Source organism: Mugil cephalus, chromosome 4, assembly GCF_022458985.1.
Source record: "Mugil cephalus isolate CIBA_MC_2020 chromosome 4, CIBA_Mcephalus_1.1, whole genome shotgun sequence".
In the NCBI taxonomy this organism is placed as follows: Eukaryota; Metazoa; Chordata; class Actinopteri; order Mugiliformes; family Mugilidae; genus Mugil; species Mugil cephalus.
The window spans coordinates 2,563,238-2,583,426 of NC_061773.1; the positions used below are offsets into that span (position 1 = coordinate 2,563,238).

General features: G+C 41.3%; 1 protein-coding gene across 1 annotated transcript; it reads left to right on the forward strand.

Moving 5' to 3' along the window:
- The first annotated feature begins 12,874 nt into the window (after nucleotides 1–12,874).
- On the forward strand, nucleotides 12,875–20,126 carry LOC125007104 (proline/arginine-rich end leucine-rich repeat protein). The gene is made up of 7 exons (XM_047583703.1): nucleotides 12,875–13,023; nucleotides 16,414–16,852; nucleotides 16,951–17,136; nucleotides 17,246–17,403; nucleotides 17,509–17,705; nucleotides 18,722–18,797; nucleotides 19,417–20,126. Exons 2-7 carry the CDS (start codon nucleotides 16,418–16,420, stop codon nucleotides 19,505–19,507), a joined length of 1,143 nt encoding a protein of 380 aa, XP_047439659.1. The 5' UTR covers nucleotides 12,875–13,023; nucleotides 16,414–16,417; the 3' UTR covers nucleotides 19,508–20,126.
- Nucleotides 20,127–20,189: the final 63 nt, after the last annotated feature.

Genomic DNA, 20,189 nt, shown 5'->3' on the forward strand with positions numbered 1-20,189 from the left:
CCGTGTACTTGTCTTATCTTAAATATGGAACAATAAGCTGGTTCACATGGCACCTGAAATGTAACTACATTAAGCAGATCATTGTGTAAGATATACATGGAAAAAATGAGTCATATGAGGACATCAGCATCAGCAATGACATGTCAGCGACAGCCCCCAAATAATAATAATAATAGTGTAGTATGTAAAGTGTAAAAAACCCAATGTACAGTCCAGTGTGACTCTTTCTTGATACTGGGATATTTGGTCTTCACTGATACATTAAAGGATTTGACTTTACACTTGTGTGTACCGCTGGTGTGCTCTGGTTCTCAGGCCTGTGCTTTATCATAACATCATCTCACAGTTTGTTTTGGAGGAAGTTTCCAAATGAGTAGAGCTGGTGGCTGTGTTCCAACCCTGTGTAGACAGATAAAGACGTCAGTGGCAAAAAATGGAGGTATTGCCGATAGTGGTAAAAACCTGAGATTTCTTTGAGTGCTATGCAATACTTGGAAGTGTATATTTAAAAAAATAATAATAATAAAAAAATCTACAACTGTAATTCAGTGTCGTATAATTGTAACATTCATATCTCTGCATTTATGCAGCAGGTGACTACAGCTGACGTAGAGTTAATAGATATATTTATAGCTGCTACAGTCTGAGGTGGATCAGAGAGTGTGTTTGTCTGCAAAACCAAAGTGAGTTATAATTTCCTGCCACATGAAATACCAAAACAAATACCATCTGCGTCATCTCACCGACCATGAGGGATGGAAGAATGACCCTCACAAACAATGACTACTGTTATAATCTTGTGTTGCTTTTCTCATAATAACAGTGCTTCCTAATAATAATGACCTAGAGCGCTCATTATTGCGACTTCTTCTATTTTCCCATGGTTACAAGATACACCGACCGGCAAAACATTATGACCACCTCCTAATACAGTGTAGGTCTCCTTTGTGCCTCCAAAACAGTTGTGACTCATCAGAGAATGGACATGGGTCTTCAGAGGGTGTCCTGTGGTAAATTTGTGCTGTTCTTCATGTTTTCTGAGTTTTTTTTGTGTGTGTGTCTGTGTCAGGCTGCATCCTGCCGGGGATGGCTGCTGTCATCAAGGAGTGTCACTACTGTGGAGTGGGGGTGTCTGGCCTGGTCTAGGTGGGTGCTACATGTTTAAGTAACATCCATGTGAATGAATACCAGATCCAAAAGTTTTAGCAGTCCCAGCAGAACATTGTATTGTAAAAAGGTGGTCAGTGTTATTTACTTCTCCTGTCAGTGGTTTGTGCCTGTTGGTGTATGTGGCGAACATTTCTGAGCTGAGGGGGTTTCCTCATAATTACGAAACACTAAATCAGAATTGTGAGCTGTATAATTAGAAAAAAGCTCAAGCAGTAAATATAAAGGGTGTGTTCTTTTGAAACAGGGAATGGTGAAAATGATGATGGTTTGCTTCAGTTTATATTGCCTGCATGGCGATAGAGAGCAAAATGTGTAAGTAATGTGTAAGTAATACTTAATGTGTAATACTGAATTTTAGATTTCCTTGCTGTTGCATACAACAAGGAGCCCAAACAGTTTTGGTTTGTGGACCATTAAAACAAAACAATGTCTGTTTTTGATAACTTGTTATTGAATTTACACTTTGTATATATATTGTACATAACATAGGTTAACACAGGATAGGTTTTCATTCAAATAGGCTTCAAGAGATAAAACTGTCCAATGATACATAAATAGATATTCATATAACTCATAAAACAACTCATAAAACGACATTGATTAATTTGTGGGAAACGACAAATTGGAAGTTTGTTAAAAGCAACAATAAAATTTATGACTTTGATGACTTTTAAATCATATGCTTCCTTCAGATGGTTTTCCTGGAGATGAAGTGTGTAACACTGGGATACAGATACTTACCACCACATAACATGGTCTGTACTACGTGTTCTCTCTCTCTCTGCCATGTACCATTACTAAATTCACTGCTGTATTTTCCAGGTGACACCATGTCTTCAAAATGCTGTGAGTGTGTTTGATGGTCTGATCAGATTGTGTTATGTCTGGACCCACTTTTAACAGAAACAGGCGTCGTACACACAGAGCCCCATTGACGGGTGAGAATAAACCATAAAAGTCTACATGAACTTCTTCCAGTGACGACCAGCCAGTAGTCTGCCGAATACTTCTGAAGTCATGGTGGAAGGAGACAAGTTGGAGGAATAAACTCACTGGTTCCATGTTGCCGCTGAAAGGCTGTAAACACAATATGAACCACATTATTAAAGGAACAGTCCGAGAAGTGTACTTAGTCACTTTCCATGATGATAGAACTTTACTTATTTACTTTGACCAATATTTTTTCCATTGTTACATGTAGCGCTAGGGTGGCACAGCAGCTCGTGGTTAGCACTGATGCCTCCCAGTGAGAAGGTCTTGTTAGGCTAACTGGTGATAATAGGCTGGCGACCTGTCCAGGGTGTACCCTGCCTCTCGGCTGACAGCTGGGATAGGCTCCAGCAACCCCCACGACCCTAGTGAGTTCGATTGTAGAAGATGAGATGAGATGAGACATGCAGTACTAGCAACAAGTACAGTGTCCTGGTGGCTGGGCTCAGTGAACTTCAGTTTGAGAAAACACAAATAAGTCCTGGAGCCTAACTCAGCTGGCTGATATGCTACCACACTCACACCTACAGCCAATTCAGAATCCCCAATCAAACTAGCAAACATGTCTTTGGATGGTGGGAGGAGCTGGAGTACACGTGGGTTATCAAACCAATTATAAACCAGTTAAAATGCTTAACATTATGGAGGGGAATTTTTTCAATCAGACAATCAACAATGCACACTCTTATATCAGGTCAGATTAATATGTAATGCGTCAGCCTGGAAAACGTTATGGGTTAGATTACATCGTGACTGAAATTACATTAAGTTAAGCCTTATTTAGGGGTTTCTTGTCACGTGTTAATGCTAATGCTAACCATAATTTTTCTTTCGTGTAGATGCTGGGTTTCTCAGTTAGGTACTGTAAATGTCTGGCAATTACATGGTGGGCAGTTCTTACAAATTAAGTTGAGTTAATCATTATTTGGGGGATTATTGTTACACGTTAATGTTAACTGCGAGTTACTGTAACATTAGATCCATTGGTGTCCAAGCAGAAGTTGCATTTAGTACTTTACCCTCCACAGTGGTTCCACTTCTTGTAATATCTTTGTTAGAGAGGCTTCTCTTGATAAAGACAGACCAGACTTCGTCCCCTCTGTGTCCTCCCTTGGTCAAATCGTCACCCAGTGAGTGTAGGGGTCGGTGAATATAGTCCCATCAGTCAGTCAACTTTTTAAAATAACACTCACGTCTCAAAGAGTGAGTGTATTACTATATTCTCTAAAATATACGTTTTCCTCGTCCATTCTTCCCAAAACCATTCCATATGCTAACTGCCGTTTACAAGCTATAGTGTTTGAGATCTTTTGCTTCCAGTTAAGCCCCACCCCTCAAAATACATCGGTGACCATGTCCACCAACATGGTCACTGCAGCTCTGACACACTAAAGGAACACCAAACAAAGAGTATTAAAACGGCTACTTGAGTTTGTATGGTGTCCCTGGAGCTCCAGTGGCATTTACTGCAACTTTATTAGCAGCGTCCTTGTAACATCGCGTCAACATCCTAACATGAGTAACGGTCTCTCAGCCCCACACTCTCTGATCAAAATAGTAAAGGTTAAACATGCCTTCAACATAAGATACATCACAAAAACAAATATAATGTGCATGGAAAATACAACTCACCATAACACTATATCAGTGGGAGCCCTGAGCTTGTTTCTCTGCAACGAGACGGTCCCATCTAGGGGTGATGGGAGACATTGCCCTGCGCAAAGAAACTTTCTAAAGACGTTTGTTTTTTGTTCATTTGCTAGCTTGGGGGTTTTAATTAAGCGGTAATGGATTATGTGCTACCAGAGGGAGCAGCCCCGTTAAAAAGGTAGCCATGTGACTGAGGCAAGCATCTTGACCTGTGTCAAGAGTGAATCATAGACAGATATGAGGGAGAGAATACGATAATTTTGTTCAGAATCAGATACTAAATAAAATGGATGTGAATTTGTGTGAGTTATGTATTCTTTCTGTGCGGCCTGATACCAATTGACCCATGGACCGGTACCAGTCCGCGGCCCAGGGGTTGGGGACCACTGTTGTACCACATTCCTCCTTTTCAGAGCCATGGAGCACCGATCCAAAATGAAAGCAAGATTTATAGGGCATCAACAGCCGTATTTTAAAAGGAACCACATTTGAAATATGGCACGGTGCTTGTATTATTGAATCCTCACTAGGTGTCTCCAGCTCAAGGAGGAATATACAGATGCGTAAGTTTTTCAGGAATCGTCTTCTGGTTTGGAATTTATGCTGCATGAGGGTGCACTGTATAGCCTATATTTGCCCAGTACATAAATGGTAGTTGTGAACCACTAAGTGAAGGTGCTTCTCAAGGCCATCATTGTTCTTATTATAGTAATAAATAATCAGTAATGGCCACTAAGAGACCACCACAAGCTTGTGGCTTTGAGAACCTCAATGAAGATAAAGTTAAGTGAAAATATATCTAAGAACTGATGTTAAAAATGGTTGACATAACAATCTGCTCCAAAGGAGTATGTGACTTACTGTGAAATTTAAACAGACGATGTGAGTTCTTATTCATTAAATTGTAGGAACAACAGTAATTCATGTTTCTTCTTTTCATAGTCAAGAGATTATTGTTACAAGCATTGAAGACTGAATAAAACTCTAGCTGGTAGGATCATTAAAGCTCTGGCCGTTCCTTTCCTCTGAACTCTGCCATGGAAACTGCCAGTGAAAACAGTCTGCTAGGAAGCTCTTCGCTGTGTCAACGTTAAGAGCTGCAGAGGTCTCTCTACCTCTCTTATCACATCCCCTCTGTATACAGACACTCACTTTCTATCAGTACAAAACATTTCTAGAAGTGTCAAATCTTTTGATTCTCATTAGAATTGAATTCACTGCTACGAGGTTTTAGTGTCTGGTAACAGGGAGTTGTTAGTGGGGGTCTTTGGGTCCTATGGGTTGAGGGGAGGGGACTCTGTGGATCATCCCACAGACACTTGATCTGTTTGGGATCTTGTGAAATTAGAGGCCAGGTCAACACCTTGTGCTGTTGTTGTGACAAGATGATTTTATTTATTTCTTCTGTCAGTGGTGATACTATCATACCAGCAGGTAATTTGTATTCATTATTCAAAAGTGGAAACTAGAAGGGCTACAATTATCCTGGAAGCTACACAAAACTAGCTATCAGAATATGAGTCTGATTATACACCATTTGAATTTCATTATATGCTGTGTTTCAACCAATGGAGAAAAAATATCTCATGTCCTTCATTGCATGAAGCATGCCTAAAAGTTTGATTGGCATAGCAGATCTTCGCTAAAGCATTATCAGTGTGCAACAGAGGGATTCCAGAGCAATATTCCACTACAAAACATCTGTGGACGGGGGTTCTTGTGGCTGCAGGCTGAGGAAGGAACCACAAACTGGCATACAGCTCTGATATCTCTTGTTATTCTACAGTTCGTGAAAACATTTGTGCATTTTTCTGTTCAGGTGAGATGAAGACAAAGAACAAGAAGTGTACCCTACAAACTTTAATTTACTTGTGTGACTTCCTTGATATGGGTTGTTAAGCTGTTAAGCCAATCAGGGTGGTCTCTATCACCATCGCTCTCTGCTGATAAATCAAAATGCTGTGTCTGCCCAGAGGGTTCCAGCTAGTGACACACAGCAAAAACTAGACCCTCAGATAGTCAGAGACTGGCAAACAACTGCTGGCAAAAAACACTGGCTTAGTGTGCCACAACCCCAGCATCATAAGAGTGGTAAAGGGAGGGAATGTTGGACATAAGTCAATCCCAATACAGAATTGCTTAGTATTGCTTCATATACTGGATATGATGTGTTGTGCAATTACCCTGATGCCAAAAATTACATTTGATGCCAGCTATTAGTAGCTTTGTCAAAAACATCAGACAGTGATACTTTTTAATGTCATACAGTAGCTAGAGCTTGAGCAAACTTCACTTTAGTTACAAAGCTGATGTTAACTTTATGAGTGGAATGTGCCCTTCACCACCGCTTTATTGGCTGAGTGAAATTATTGGTGTTTATGAAAATTAATTGAATTCACAGAGACCAAAGGCTGAGACAAAGCAGCTCCTCTTCTCGTCTGTGTAGCAGAGAATCCATCCACATCTGCAGCAGAGGGAGAAAAGAAGGGATACATGTTTGACTGCCAACTTAAGGTAGCTGTGGTTTCATGAATTGGACTGCGTGACTTACTGCATGGATTTCAGACAGCAGAGTGTTGGTGAGGTTCAAGAGTGATGTTGGTTCATTCTTGCAGTTGATATTCTTGTCCTTCCATTCAAAGGTCGAGATCCAGGGTCGAGGCTAAACTGGAAAAGTACTTTTTTACGGGCCTGTGTGATTTTGTGAGGGGACATGGTGGCCATGTTGAAACTGGGCTCCTTGTAGAGGCAACAAAATACATCAGATTTTATGAGGAAAAATTAAAAGATTAGAGAAAAGTCTCAAACAAGTATATTTTTGACCAGTCCCTCAACTTTACAGACTAAAACAGAGGAGATTATCATTGTCCTCCATTGTCTTAAGACAAAGAAGAAGATTGCCACTATGCTGCAGGCTACACTGCTGGTAACTCGTCTGCTAATTTGTGTTTTTTCTGATGCTGAGACATGTGTCAGACAACACTAATGCATAGTCTGATTGACCAAGTGACTCAAACTGACCCATAATACACAGACATGTTGGTACCTCCCAGCTATGTTAGGAGTCTGCTTGTACTGAGGAGGTTGGCTCTATCCCAGTGCAGACTTGTGATGCTTTAGTGGTTTTGGCTCGATGGCTGAGGAAGCTGTGAGTTACATTTACAGGCCTGTTTACAAGCAAGACTAAGACCTGCAGGCCTCTTATTAGACAGCCACATACAAACACTCACACACACAGATGCTGACTATGCTGTCTTGTCTTTCCCTTCAAGCCTGAGGAGGGTTTTTACTCCTTAATAAAGTCATACGACACCTGGAACAACTGTACACATTACATGACAGGAGGCTCACAATCCTCGGCTTCTAGCAGTAATGAATATTCAAACAAAGCTTAAAAAATAGGGAAGGCCTCTGGCTTACAGTAGTGGGTCCTAATAATATGGCAAGGTAGATATAATCTTCACAAAATCTTTTACTGAGGCCACCATCCTTAGACAAGGAAACAAGCAACACTTTCTTTTGTTCAAATGCCAAATTTGGCATTTAACTATCACATCTTTTATTTTTTATTATTTGGAATGGTTCTTGATATCAAACATAAAAGTGATGGAAAAGGATTTTGTTTATTTGTGATTTGTGATACCACACAGTTTGTCATGATACTGGAAGGGACTGCTTACAACTCGAGTTCCTGAGGTTTTTTCCACGGGACTGGTTGATGCCCGGCTGGGACATTTCACTGCGAAATATTCACAGGACTGTGTTTAGACAGATGAGGGAGTATTTTTCTATATTTTGTTCCTATTTCTACTTTATTTCCCTAAATGACTTGTCTTTCTCACTAAACAGTAAGATGTGAGGGAGGTGTCTCAGAGTGATCAAAGGTGTGAGACTGACCATTGAACAGTATGTATAAAGTATGTGCGTTGCGTGTGAGAGGAGGGTTTCGACCTCTTATGGAATCTATAGCAGACGTTCTTTATTTAACCAAAGGACCGACGCACCCTCATATGTGAAACACATGCAGCTTAGCCAACACAATATGAGCAACCACACACACACACACACACACACACACACACACACACACACACACACACAGACACACAAACACACACACTGCTGAACTGCACCAGTACTACTTATAGCTTATAAAGGCACATGGGCACGACCTCTCTCTTTTTTCTTTTTTTTTTGTCTATAAAGGAATCCATCTGTGCAAACATCTTCAGTCTTCCAGTCTTGCATCCGTATGCATTAAAAATGTTAAAAACCTAAGTGGCTTCTGAAGTTAAGTCAGAACCTTGAGTCCAAGTGAAGGCATAGCGGGTCTGCCAAGTATTGGATTTCTCAGAGTGAAAGTGAGTGTTGGATCAGGATTAGCTTTCACTGCTTTAAAATGATTCCATTGATGGTATGCTAACATTAGTTTAGCTAACATTGTTATAACTGATTAAATTGAAAAGAAGAATGAAAAGACTGTCAGGCTGTGACTTCAGATGAAAAAAAGGCTATAATGCACACAATACATCTTTATGCATTTTTCATAGTCTCTGAAGAATGCCATCCCTGAAAAAACAAAGCCTGCAGCTCATCAAACCTCGGGTGTAAACTGTGTGAGCTGAAGCCTGTCTGTGCCGGAGGATGTTTAATTTAGTGCATGATGGAGGAGCTTTGATTTGAAAGCGTCCACAGGTGGTTTCTTTCAGTTAACTCCAAAAACAGTAATTCAATAAATTTGATTTATTATGCGTCACTAGCGATCAGAAACATCACCAGCATCACAACCAGAGAAAACACTACATAGAAGGTGGCAAGCAAAATGTTTTAGCTTTTAACCAGAAGAAGCTGCAACTCGTATGGGTGGAGCCCCCTGCTCTAGAATGGCCTGGTAGAGAGGCATTAAAAAAAATAAGAAGGAGATGGAAGAGGAGGAAAAGTTTAGCTGCTTTTGGGGTCCACAGTAACTAATGGTGCTCAGTGTCTGTTATAACACATGGGACTGTGAACAGTTCAATGTACACCAATAAGGCATAACATTATGACCATCTTCCTTATATTGTGTAGCTCTTCCTAGTGCCTCCAAAACAGTTGTGTCTCATCAGAGGATGGACATAGGTCTTCTGAGGGTGTCCTGTGGTGTCTGGTAACAGGATGTTGTTAGTGGGGGCTTTGGGGTTGAGGGGAGGGGCCTCTGTGGATCATCCCACACCAGCCGTATTTTAGGGATCTAGTAAATTTGGAGGCCAGGTCAACACCTTGTGCTGTTCTTCATGTTATTTTGAGTTGTGTTTTTGTGTCTGTGTCAGGCTGCATCCTGCTGGGGATGGATGCTGCCATCAAGGAGTGTCATTACTATGAGGTGGGAGTGTCTGGTCTGGTCTGGGGGGTGCTACATGTCTAAATAACATCCACATGAATGAATCCCAGGTCCAAACGTTTCCCAGTAGAACGCTGAATTGTCACGAGATGTCATTAACATCACATGTCAGTGGTCATAATGTTATGGTTGATTGGCATATGTGCAGTGTGGCATTTTTTTTAAATTCATTAATTTGATTAGGCTTAGACAGACGGGAAGCAGACATTAGCAGGAAGCAATCTTTCCCAACATTATGTCATAAATTTCTTCCTCATGAATTCATAGATAAACAAAGTGATTTCCAGCATCCTATACTAAAGCAGGAAAAGCTTAACTCTGTATTGTGTGCTCTGTGTGTGTATTGATGGGAGCCTACTGGAGTGGAGACTGTGTTTTCACATTCCATCTGCTCTCAGTTTATACACTAAATCCCTCTGTTTTATTCCCATAAACACTCTGCATTGTTTTAAGTCATGTTCCTTCCTGTGATTGATTACTACTAATGTCATTTCTACAATGATTAAGATGATTAACGAGTCAGTGATTAACGAGTCAGTTATCTGTTAGTTGGGCACAAACATGAGTTTTGCCAGGATGAGCGTCCAAAGCTTTGGATCTTGAATTTACTCATGAAAGAAAAAAGTGGGCACATCATGCAGGACATAGATGTACACAGTGCTCAGAGGAAGCTGTATCATCTTGTTGCTGCAGTGAAACAGATTAAAAAGCTGTCTGTAAACATCGGGGTAACTATTAGTATTCCTTTGGCTGCACTTCCTCTGGGAACATTTCTGACTGACACTCATGTGCGACTCCTTTAAACTAAACAGTTCAATCATCCAAAACACTTTGCGGATGACAGAACAGGCCGTTCTTGGAAAGTCCTCAGATTATTATACACATCAAGTCATTTTGGACTTGAGCCTGAGCCTGCCCCTCTCTCCATCTGCTTGGAAAACAGCTGCTACAGTATGCAATAGCTCTGACTGCTACTTAAAGATTTCCTGCAATAAAAGCAGGTTTTCAGCCCTATAAATATCTCTCTTCCTGAATCAACAGGTTGAATTCAGCCCTGACAAAAACAGCCCTAACATTCGACCACCTCTATCCAGACTCTGTGTGTATCTGAACACTGCAGGCCAAGCTGCTACATTCCACAAATCATGTGACTCAGTTTCCACTGGCAAAACCAACAGCCACAGCCACAGTTTTTCCTCATAGGTTAGCTACTTAAGCTCTGATAAATACTATGTGAAAAATAGAATACCACGTATGTATGGTGCTCTCAGGTGCTGATATGCATTCTAGTGCTTCAGGAGCTACCACATTGCATGTTTTCTCGACAGTATACATAATGCCTCATAAAGAAGTTGACAATCGTGAACTGTATATACAGATGGATGAACCCTTTGCAACGTCACACATAGAATTCCTGGAGAACAGTCTGCAATATCAATGACGGAAACCGTTCTAACACAGAGGGGGTGGAGCTTGTGACCTATACTGCAGCCAGTCACCAGGGGGAGCTCTACTTGAAGCTTTGGCTTCACTTTTGAGGAACTGTTAAGGCGCGTTTAGATTACTGTGGGACATAGACGCAGTAACGTACGCATGTTGCCAATGCCGCAAGCCATTTAACTGCACCATCCAAACACTAGTTGACGCTGTGTCTTTTTTGACAGTCGGGTTAATTTTTGTTTTCGATTCCCTGCTTCGCTGTCGAAATTTTGTCAAAGACGAGTCATACAAATATTTGTATCTCGAAACATTTCTATTTATCTCAATTATCATATTTTTGGTCCTATGAGTAAAAATGTGTGGATTTTAAATGGTTATCCATCTGCAAACTCATTGTCTCCAGTCAATCAGTGCTGTTGTTTTTACATAAATGGTATTGTATTTGTTAGCTGCTATGCTAAATCCCTTGTGTATTGGTCTGGAATTTAGGCAGTTAGGCTTCTGCAGACTCAGTTTAAATAAATAACAACAAATCAAAATAACAGCCTCCATCAGTTTAACTAATATTTTCATGGTCCTACTTTCATTAGTTTCAGAGAAGTGACTTCACTTGATCATCTTCACTACAGGTTCTCTTCTTATATTGTGTTTTCACCAGCTGTTGGATTATCATTATTATATATAACTAAAATAAAATAAAAAGTAAAATAACACTGCATCCTGCTAATACAATAAACTCTCATAAGTTCTTCTAAGTCTGTCCCTAACAAGACACAACAATAGAACTGAGCCCCCTTCTTTCCAGTTTAGGTCTTTACTGTACAGATCATGTTGACAGATCTATAATGGAACGCTCCCTTCAGCTGTCAACCACCTCCGTAGATGGATCATTGTAGTAGCAGACGAAGACTGTCCCATTTGGTGTCAGTCTAGGGTCAAACAGTAGCAGATACCATCGGTTTGTGCAGACCACCTCATTCAGTGGATGACCTCACTGTAACTTCTAACTTATCTTTAGTTTCAATTTAAACTTTTTGCATACAGATTTAAATTAATTTATGATGGTATAATAGGGCAAGAATGATGCAATAGTCAATAAAATTATAAAACCTTGTTTTTAATGACCAGATATTTCCAATGATGTCATGCCTTAGGGCAGAACACATAAAACGTTTGGAAAGAAATTAGGTTGCTGCTGCTGATCAGTGGTGCTGAGTCACTAAATAGCTTTACTTTTAATGGTAGCAGAGGAGATGATAGAGACAGAGCACCCACCCACAATGGTGACGTATCTGTTACATATCACCTTTATTTATTTATTTTTTTGTTGGGACCAGTCTGGGACAGATGTTTGGCCCAGCTGAGCTCAGTATCTCAGCCCCGACGACTGATTGAGTATGAGACAGGAGTTCAGTGGGTAGAAGTCGTGAAAGTGAGCTGAGCAGGAGCGGGAGATGTGTGTTGTGTACATGTGTTAGATTGCCACATATGTTCTCCTCATTATCAGTAGCTCACGCTAGAGGAATTCAGGGCAGCATGTCCACCTCATAACCCCCGGTGACATATAAGCACACACTCACACATACACAGAGGAGGCTGTCCACTTTGTTAATAACAGTGCCACCCAGCCACACTTCCTGTGTCTCACCACAACACCCTGCTCCTCAGCTGGACCTCAGCAATCAGTCTGCTTGAGTTTACTGACGCTGGAGGGGGAAAAAAAGTCTCCTGGCAATTTCACTGACACAGAAAAATGCCAAAATGCCATGGAGTCAGTGGAGAGAGATGCTGCTAATGAAAAGCACATGACTGGATCTGTATGCAGTCATCTAAACAATGGCGGAGTGGGTGGGAGACAGACTAGAGCTGCAATTACAGCTGGGCTTTCCCTAACTGAGGTCCAGTGTTCTGGGCACTTCTCAAAAATTCTTCTGATATAGAAATATACATGCAAATATCTTAATGTTCCCATGTTTTTTTCTTCCTGAGATAAACACACTCATCCTACGGTGTGACAAAACAAAATAATAAACTGTGTCACAGATTATACACATGAAAGATTCTGCAGTCTTCCAGAAGGAATTAAGATTAAATCTCTCTGGAGTTTAGCCGAGCAGAGGGGAAGAAAGAACCACTGTGACCTTCACAGGGAAAGAAGCCAGGGAACAAACCCAACAGGGAGGCTTGTCCACCAAAGGAGAGAGAGAGGGAGTGAGAGGGAGGGAGGGGAAGGTTAGGGACTGAGAGAAACAGAGGAAGAGCAAGAGAGAAAGAGAGAGAGAAAGAGAGAGAGAGAAGGAGGGGTAGGAAAAGAGGAAAAGAGTGAGAGAGGCAGAGAGAAGAAAAGACCCAAAACTTTTGACTTGACAAAAGAGGGCAGGTACCAGACACAGGTAAGAAACTTTATTTGTTGTTTGCAGTGGTGATGATCAATAAGGTTAGAATACAGGCAGAGTCGTGTTCGTGTCAAACCAGAGAAGCAGAGAAAGAGAGATACAGATAGAGACTGAGAGAGAGAGGCAGAGGTGTTAGTGGACTGAGGGGGATCCTGGCACCGGCACAGCTGAGCCATGCTGCTGTGTTTCTATAGAAACGCTATGCCATACAAAGTGGTACTCTGTCCTCCAGGGAGCTGCTGCTGCTGCTGCACACTGACACTCTCCTGCTATACTTTTCACTGCTCACCTTCAGTTCAGGTCTTATCATCAGTGCAAGAGAGCTTCCACTGCTGCAATGAGTGAAAATATGCAGAGTGGAGGAGTTTGAGTTCTACTTTTGAAAAAAGAAATATTTTCTGCCTCTGGCCAGAGTGATGAGACTGAGCCTCAAGGTTTTTAAAGACGGATACAAACAGTTTTCTGCTATGATCAGTGTTACTAATTATTTTGCAGTGGAGTCAGATAGAGGTTGTTTTTTAGATGAGCACTAGCCAAGAGCCAAGACAAACGCATGCTGGGCTGACTCATTTTAGATAATGGTTCTTTGGAGTGTGAGAAGAATGTGAAAAGAAAAACAGCTATCGATCTCACTTGAGTTTACTGCTAATCTATGAAGAACAAACGGTCTAGAGGGCTGTTTCTCCCACTCTCAGTTCATTTATCCACCAATAATCAGCATGTTCTTACTCATCTACGTGGCAAAACCATTAATATAGATCCAGTAGGCAGAAGATGGCCATAACATTGGGAGATGCCTTTGTGACAGTTTTGCTTAGTCATGGATGTTCTCAGATATCTGAGTCATATCAGTGGATTGTGCCACGTATGGTGGGACTCTCTTGAAGTTTTACTTTCAGTAGTTCTACAAAATACTAGTGATGATTTTTGGTTGAAGGAATGGCAGCAGTCTTTTCTCCAAACCACAATTATTACACAGAGCTCAACATCAATGCCAAACTGATGACAAAGAGCCCATTTAAAGAGACAGGACTTGCACATGTTCCTAATTTTTCTGACTCATCAGAGAGTGGACATGGGTCTTCTGAGGGTGTCCTGTGGTGTCTGGTAACAGAATGTTGTTAGTTTGGGCCTTTGGGTCCTATGGGTTGACGGGAGGCGCCTCTGTGGATCATCCCACAGATACTTGATCAGTTTGGGATCTAGTGAATTTGGAGGCCAGGTCAGCACCTTGTGCACCTTGAGATGTTCCTAAAGCGTTTTTGTGTGTGCCCATATCAGGCTGCATCTGCTGGGGATGGCTGCTGAAAATAAGGAGTGCTGTTGTGGGGTGGGGTTGGGGGTACATGTCAAGCAGCATTAACACGATGCAAGAACACTCAGCTGTCACATGATGGTAAAAGTTCTTCTCCTGTCAGTGGTCATAATGTTGTGGCTGATGGGTGAACATTTATATGCTGATTGCTGCAGTTCACATAATCATCAGTTGTCCAGTAAATAATAAATATCTTGGATTTTGACGGCAAAACACAAAGAATATATCTTTAATAACAAGACAGTAATGATGTGTTGTATTCAGGTCAAAAGGTTAAATCTACTTGAAGGAAAATGTGTTATTTTATTGACCTGATAAACGGCAGAAAATAAAATAAGCCCACCACAGCATGTCTGTTTAGTCACATAAAGAGGCTCTGAGAGGGAAAGGGAAGGGCAGAGCGAGGGAAAAAGTTGAGTTGTTTTTTCAGGCCTGACAGACTCGGGCTTTGAACCTCATTCCTGCTCCCGTGATTTATATGTAATGTTTATCAGACTGGCCAGAGTCTTTCCAAGCTGAGATCAGAGATTAATGGTGACCACCATTTTTGCAAAGGGATTATCTACTCTGAAAAGCTGTGAGGTGACTGTTTACAGCTGACGAGCTATGGTGCACGGTGAAAAGAAATGCATGCTCCCATTAGGGAAGATCTAAAGCTTTAGGATTGACAGATTGGCAAGGTTGTTCTGCTTCCACTTTGAAAATACTTGGGGCGGTGAGCAGACTGAAGTTTCTCAGATGTGTTGGATATATTTAAGTCATGAGTTATAGTACACACCTGAAAATTCCTCCTCCTCCTCCTCCACCTCCTCTGTTTTCCCAGGATGCGTGTGTACCATCAAATGTGGTGCTAAAATTTATAAAGTAGAAATTCCTTTTCGCAAGGAACTGTGAAAAGTAAAATAGACTAAAGCATTCTCCCACAAAACCATGCTACACACGTGATGAAAACAAGAGAATGAAACAAACTTAAAACATATGTATAAAAGATACATATTAGGTCCATCTGAGCTTGACTGAGGTTTAGATTTTCCACTGGTCCTCCTGGCTCAAAGTGTGTCAACCTTCCAGAGACTGTCACTTTTCTCTATCACAGCTGGACCAGAGCTGACAATGGATCCCTCATCCTCAAGCCTTTTCCTTCTTCTCCTTCATAATACTAATTTCCCACACCAGAATCTGCCCCTCCCCCTCATCTTGATTTAATCTAATTAAACAAACCTCTCCTCCTCAGACGATCCCTAATTCTCCCCCTCTTGCTTCCATGACAGGCCTTTAACTTCAGTTTGTTTCAGCTGGAATGTTAAATCAGTTGGTGTCAATTTGACGTTATTGAATTTATTGCATTTGATTATCCTGTCAAAGGATACAAAGGACTCTGTCCGAGCTGGCACTGGGTAACAGGTGGGTCGATCCACCACAGAGAGAGAAACAACTATTTCCACTCACCTGCACAGAACTTTAGGATCAGGGTTCAACCATACATACATGTCTATGAACTGTGGGAGGAGGCCAGAGGAAGGAAATGCAACAAAGGGAAGATTGGGAACCCAAACCCAGAACCTTCCTGCTGTGAGGCTGCAGTGCTAACCACCACTCCTCCGTGCGGTTTATTTGTCCCATTTCCTAATCCTGGTTTATTTGATTGTAGATTTAGAGCATTCCGTAAATTCACTTTTTCACTCATCCACAGTTACATAATACACAGACTAAGCCGACTTTTCCCTTGATGTCTTAGTCTTAAATAGCAACATTTAGTAATGGCACACAGTGTTACGGTCTCCGTGTGTTCATATAGTTAAGAACTTGTTTCTTGTTTTAGTCGAGTGAATCATGAAAATAGTTTCCACCAACAACTTTCAAACCAACAAAACTCTCCTGCTCCTCTGGATTAAAAACAGTTGCTTAGTGACATTTACAGTTTAATCACAGATGAGATAACTGTCTTGGAATTTAAATGAGTCCCGAAGTGAAGAATGGTTGGTACATATCTGAGTCATGAGTTTATTTCCTCTTTGCTGAACCATTATAATTAAAAGTCATCACCTTCCCTTTTATGACTTTTATCACAGGACAATGAAGGCTGGTGCAGGACTCTTCTCTGCATTGGCTCTGTTACTCCTGATGGGGGCAGTGCTCACCCAGAGACCCACCCGACCAAGGAAGCCCACCAGGCGCCCGCCTCCCACTAGGAAGCCTTCTGTCCCCCGGCCTCCTGTACCGGCACAGCCAGAGCCCCAGGAGCCGACGGATTTCCCCCCGCCCATCCTGGGCCCACCTTCCATCTATCCTGACTGCCCTCGGGAGTGTTTATGCACCCCAAACTACCCTAATTCTCTCAACTGTGAGAACCGCAACATCCGCAAGATCCCTGTCATCCCATCCAGAACTCACTACTTGTACCTGCAGAACAACTACATCTCAGAAGTAACAGCAGAGCCTTTCATCAACGCCACCGAGGTCCGCTGGATCAATCTGGCAAACAACCGCATTCACAGAATAGACAAACAGGTTAGAGCCCCACCCCCACCCCACCCTCGTCAATAATGGTCATTTGAAAATATGACAGATTTGTAACGATAGTTACTGTGATTCTGTCTCTGGTGCAGGTGTTTGACAAGATCCCTGCAGTTCTGTATCTCTACGCGCAGCAAAATCATCTGAAGGAAGTCCCTGCAGGCCTGCCAGTGAGCCTGGAACAGCTTCGCCTCGGTAGGAATCGAATTTCTAAGATCCCTGCTGGTGCCTTCAACAAGATGGGGAATCTGACTCTGCTCGACCTGTACCACAACCAGGTGAGCCTCACTGTTACACCTACTACACTGAGCCGTTTCGGTATTTATATAGTGAGCAGAATCAAGAAAAGCTTTTCTGGACCAAGTATGAATGTGTTTTATCTGTCAGCTGAGCGACAGTGACCTGGGAAAGAACATATTTAAGGACCTCAAGAGCCTCATGCAGCTCAACCTGGCTCATAACATTCTGAAGAAGATGCCCCCCAATGTACCAAGCAGCATCATCCAACTTTTTCTGGATAGGAACCTCATAGATGACATCCCAAAGCAAGTATACAGTGTTGAGGAGAACACATCATTTGCATTATTACATGTATGCAGATGTGAAATTTAAATGTTGTCCTTCTCGCCTATGACGAATGTCTTTCTCAGGGACTATTTCAAAGGTTTATCTCACCTGGCGTTTGTGAGGCTGAACTACAACCAGCTGTCTGACAAAGGAGTTCCCAAGGCTGTGTTCAACGTATCCACCCTGCTGGACCTGCAGCTGGCCCACAACCAGCTTTCCTCTGTTCCCCTCTTCAATGGTCACCTGGAACACTTGCATCTCAACCACAACAGCATCGAGTGTATGTTTGTGTTTTTACCCGTTTTATGTCTGGTTTTTCAAGTGCTTTTGTGAAAGCTAGGTAGAGTTGCCACCAGGCACAGAAACAGGTTAAGATGGCTTGTCCTCTGTAACCGTTAAAACTTTATCCACCTACAGAGGTGATTCTACTGTTGGAGACATGAGGGAAAAAACAAGCACAACCTGCAGAGTTGTGTTAAGTCTCCCACTGTGATTGAAAATCAAACACAGCCCTTTGTCAGCCCTTGGGGGCCCCCTACTGGCCTGAATCTTTTGGTAAAGATCCTCAGTCATCCAGCTTGTGGTATATTAAAAACAAGACTAAAACAAAGAAACTGCTCTTGCTTGAGGTTTCCTGAAGACATTTCACCACTCGTCCACAAGAAACTTTACTTCTTTAGATATGAGTCTGCAGATAAGTGTAGGTAATTCCGATTCAGTCATCTGCAATTATGAATTGGCCTGTTTGCTGCCTCTTGTTTATTCATTAATCATGTGAATGTTCAAATTATGTATTATATAAGAAAAGTGTCTCAGTATCAAGTACTGATCTCTTTTTGAGTCAGTTTCCCATGTAGATGCAGAGGCTTTTTTAAAGGCTCACCGATTTATTGCCTGTTATAATACTGCAGCTCGTAGTTGTTCAGGAAAAAACAGGATAGATAGATAGATAGATAGATAGATAGATAGATAGATAGATAGATAGATAGATAGATAGATAGATAGATAGATAGATAGATAGATAGATAGATAGATAGATAGATAGATAGATAGATAGATAGATAGATAGATAGATAGATAGATAGATAGATAGATAGATAGATTTGATTTATTCATCTATTTGTTTTATTTCCGCTGCACTGCCTGAGTTCACTTCTTTGCTCTACTGATTTATGTAATGTTTTTTCATTCTCCTATTAGAAGCATTTTGAACTAGAATTAATTAAATAAATATTAGCATGCTTAAATCATTTGTACGCATAAACAAGTAAAATAATAACCACGTTTTCCCGACAGACATCAATGGCACCGAGATCTGCCCATACAACCTGCAGGCTGACATGAGTGACTACAGTCTGGTGCCCAGGTTAAGGTAAGTCACATCTAGGAAACGGAAGATAGAGGAAATGCAACAAAGAGAGGACTGGACCACAGGACCTTCCTTATTGTGAGGCTAACAACCACATCACCGTGCAGTCTCATTGAGCCTAGTCCTGATTTATTTGATAGCATTGATACATTTAGAGTATTCATGTGAATTCACTTTCTCACTCACCCAGTTACACTGAGTTGACTGTTCCCTTGGTGTCTTATAGGTGGTTTGGACTTCTGTGTTAATTTGATGACGTAGATATGGTTGTTTTCAATCAATAAAGATGGAACACATCGAGGAAAGTTTAACTGAGGAGGTTCAGAGGTACTAACATTTGTATGAGTCAACTTCAGCGATGACTCTGTCAAAGTTGCAGTTTCCCTAAAAGAGCGTTTGGTTGTAAATAGCAACATTTAACACTGATATACAATATTACAGTCTATATTTTCATATAGTTGAGAACTTGTTGCCTGTTTGCCTTCATATTTGGTGCTACACAAGTTTTAGCCAGTCGAACTAGGAGTATGAGCACCAGGTTAAATTAAGGAACAAGAGAATTAAGTAAGATACTAATGAGTTTTGACAAGTCACTGGACTGACACCTGCTCTGTCACCTCAGGTACCTTCGTTTGGATGGAAACCACCTGAGCCCTCCCATCCCTATGGATGTCATCATGTGCTTCAGACAACTTCACTCTGTTGTCATTTAGAAGAAGCATGCCCAGAGGCTAGGGGGACTACGCACACAATGAACACACAAATGCAAAGTGAATTCAAGACAGTGAAGGTTTAATACACCTTACATGCTGCAGAATTGCAATACTGAAAGAGGGACAACAAATAACTGAAAAGTATGATAGTTTAGGTTTTTTAACCTCGATGATAAGTTTTATTGTTGTAGAGAATGCAAACATTGAAGTATGAATGCGCAAAATGTGGATATAGCAAAATATGGAGATTTTTTTGTTTTTGTCATTTTTAAAAATACAATGCCACATACGATTAACAAAAAAATGGGATGTGCAAGTGTGAAAATACAGGTACATATATGACAGATATGCTACAGGTAATAGAGGGTAGTTATGCTATCAGATGTGATCAGAGTGAAGCAGACAACTCGGACAACAACAGACCTGCAGTGGACGTGAAGGAACCGGTTAAAAACGTAACTACCATGTAGTTGAAACTGTCCCGAATGTGCCCATGATTTTCAAGACACTCCATGTAAAAATGTCATTTATTTCTCTCTATTCTTCTGTATATTATTCCTCTGTATAAAGAAGCTTTGTACAAACAATTGAAAATAAAACGTTTTCTTTGATCATTTGATCGTGTGTGATGCGTCACTGAAAGCAGAAGATGTTTTTTTTGTCGCATGTCTGTGTCACTCCA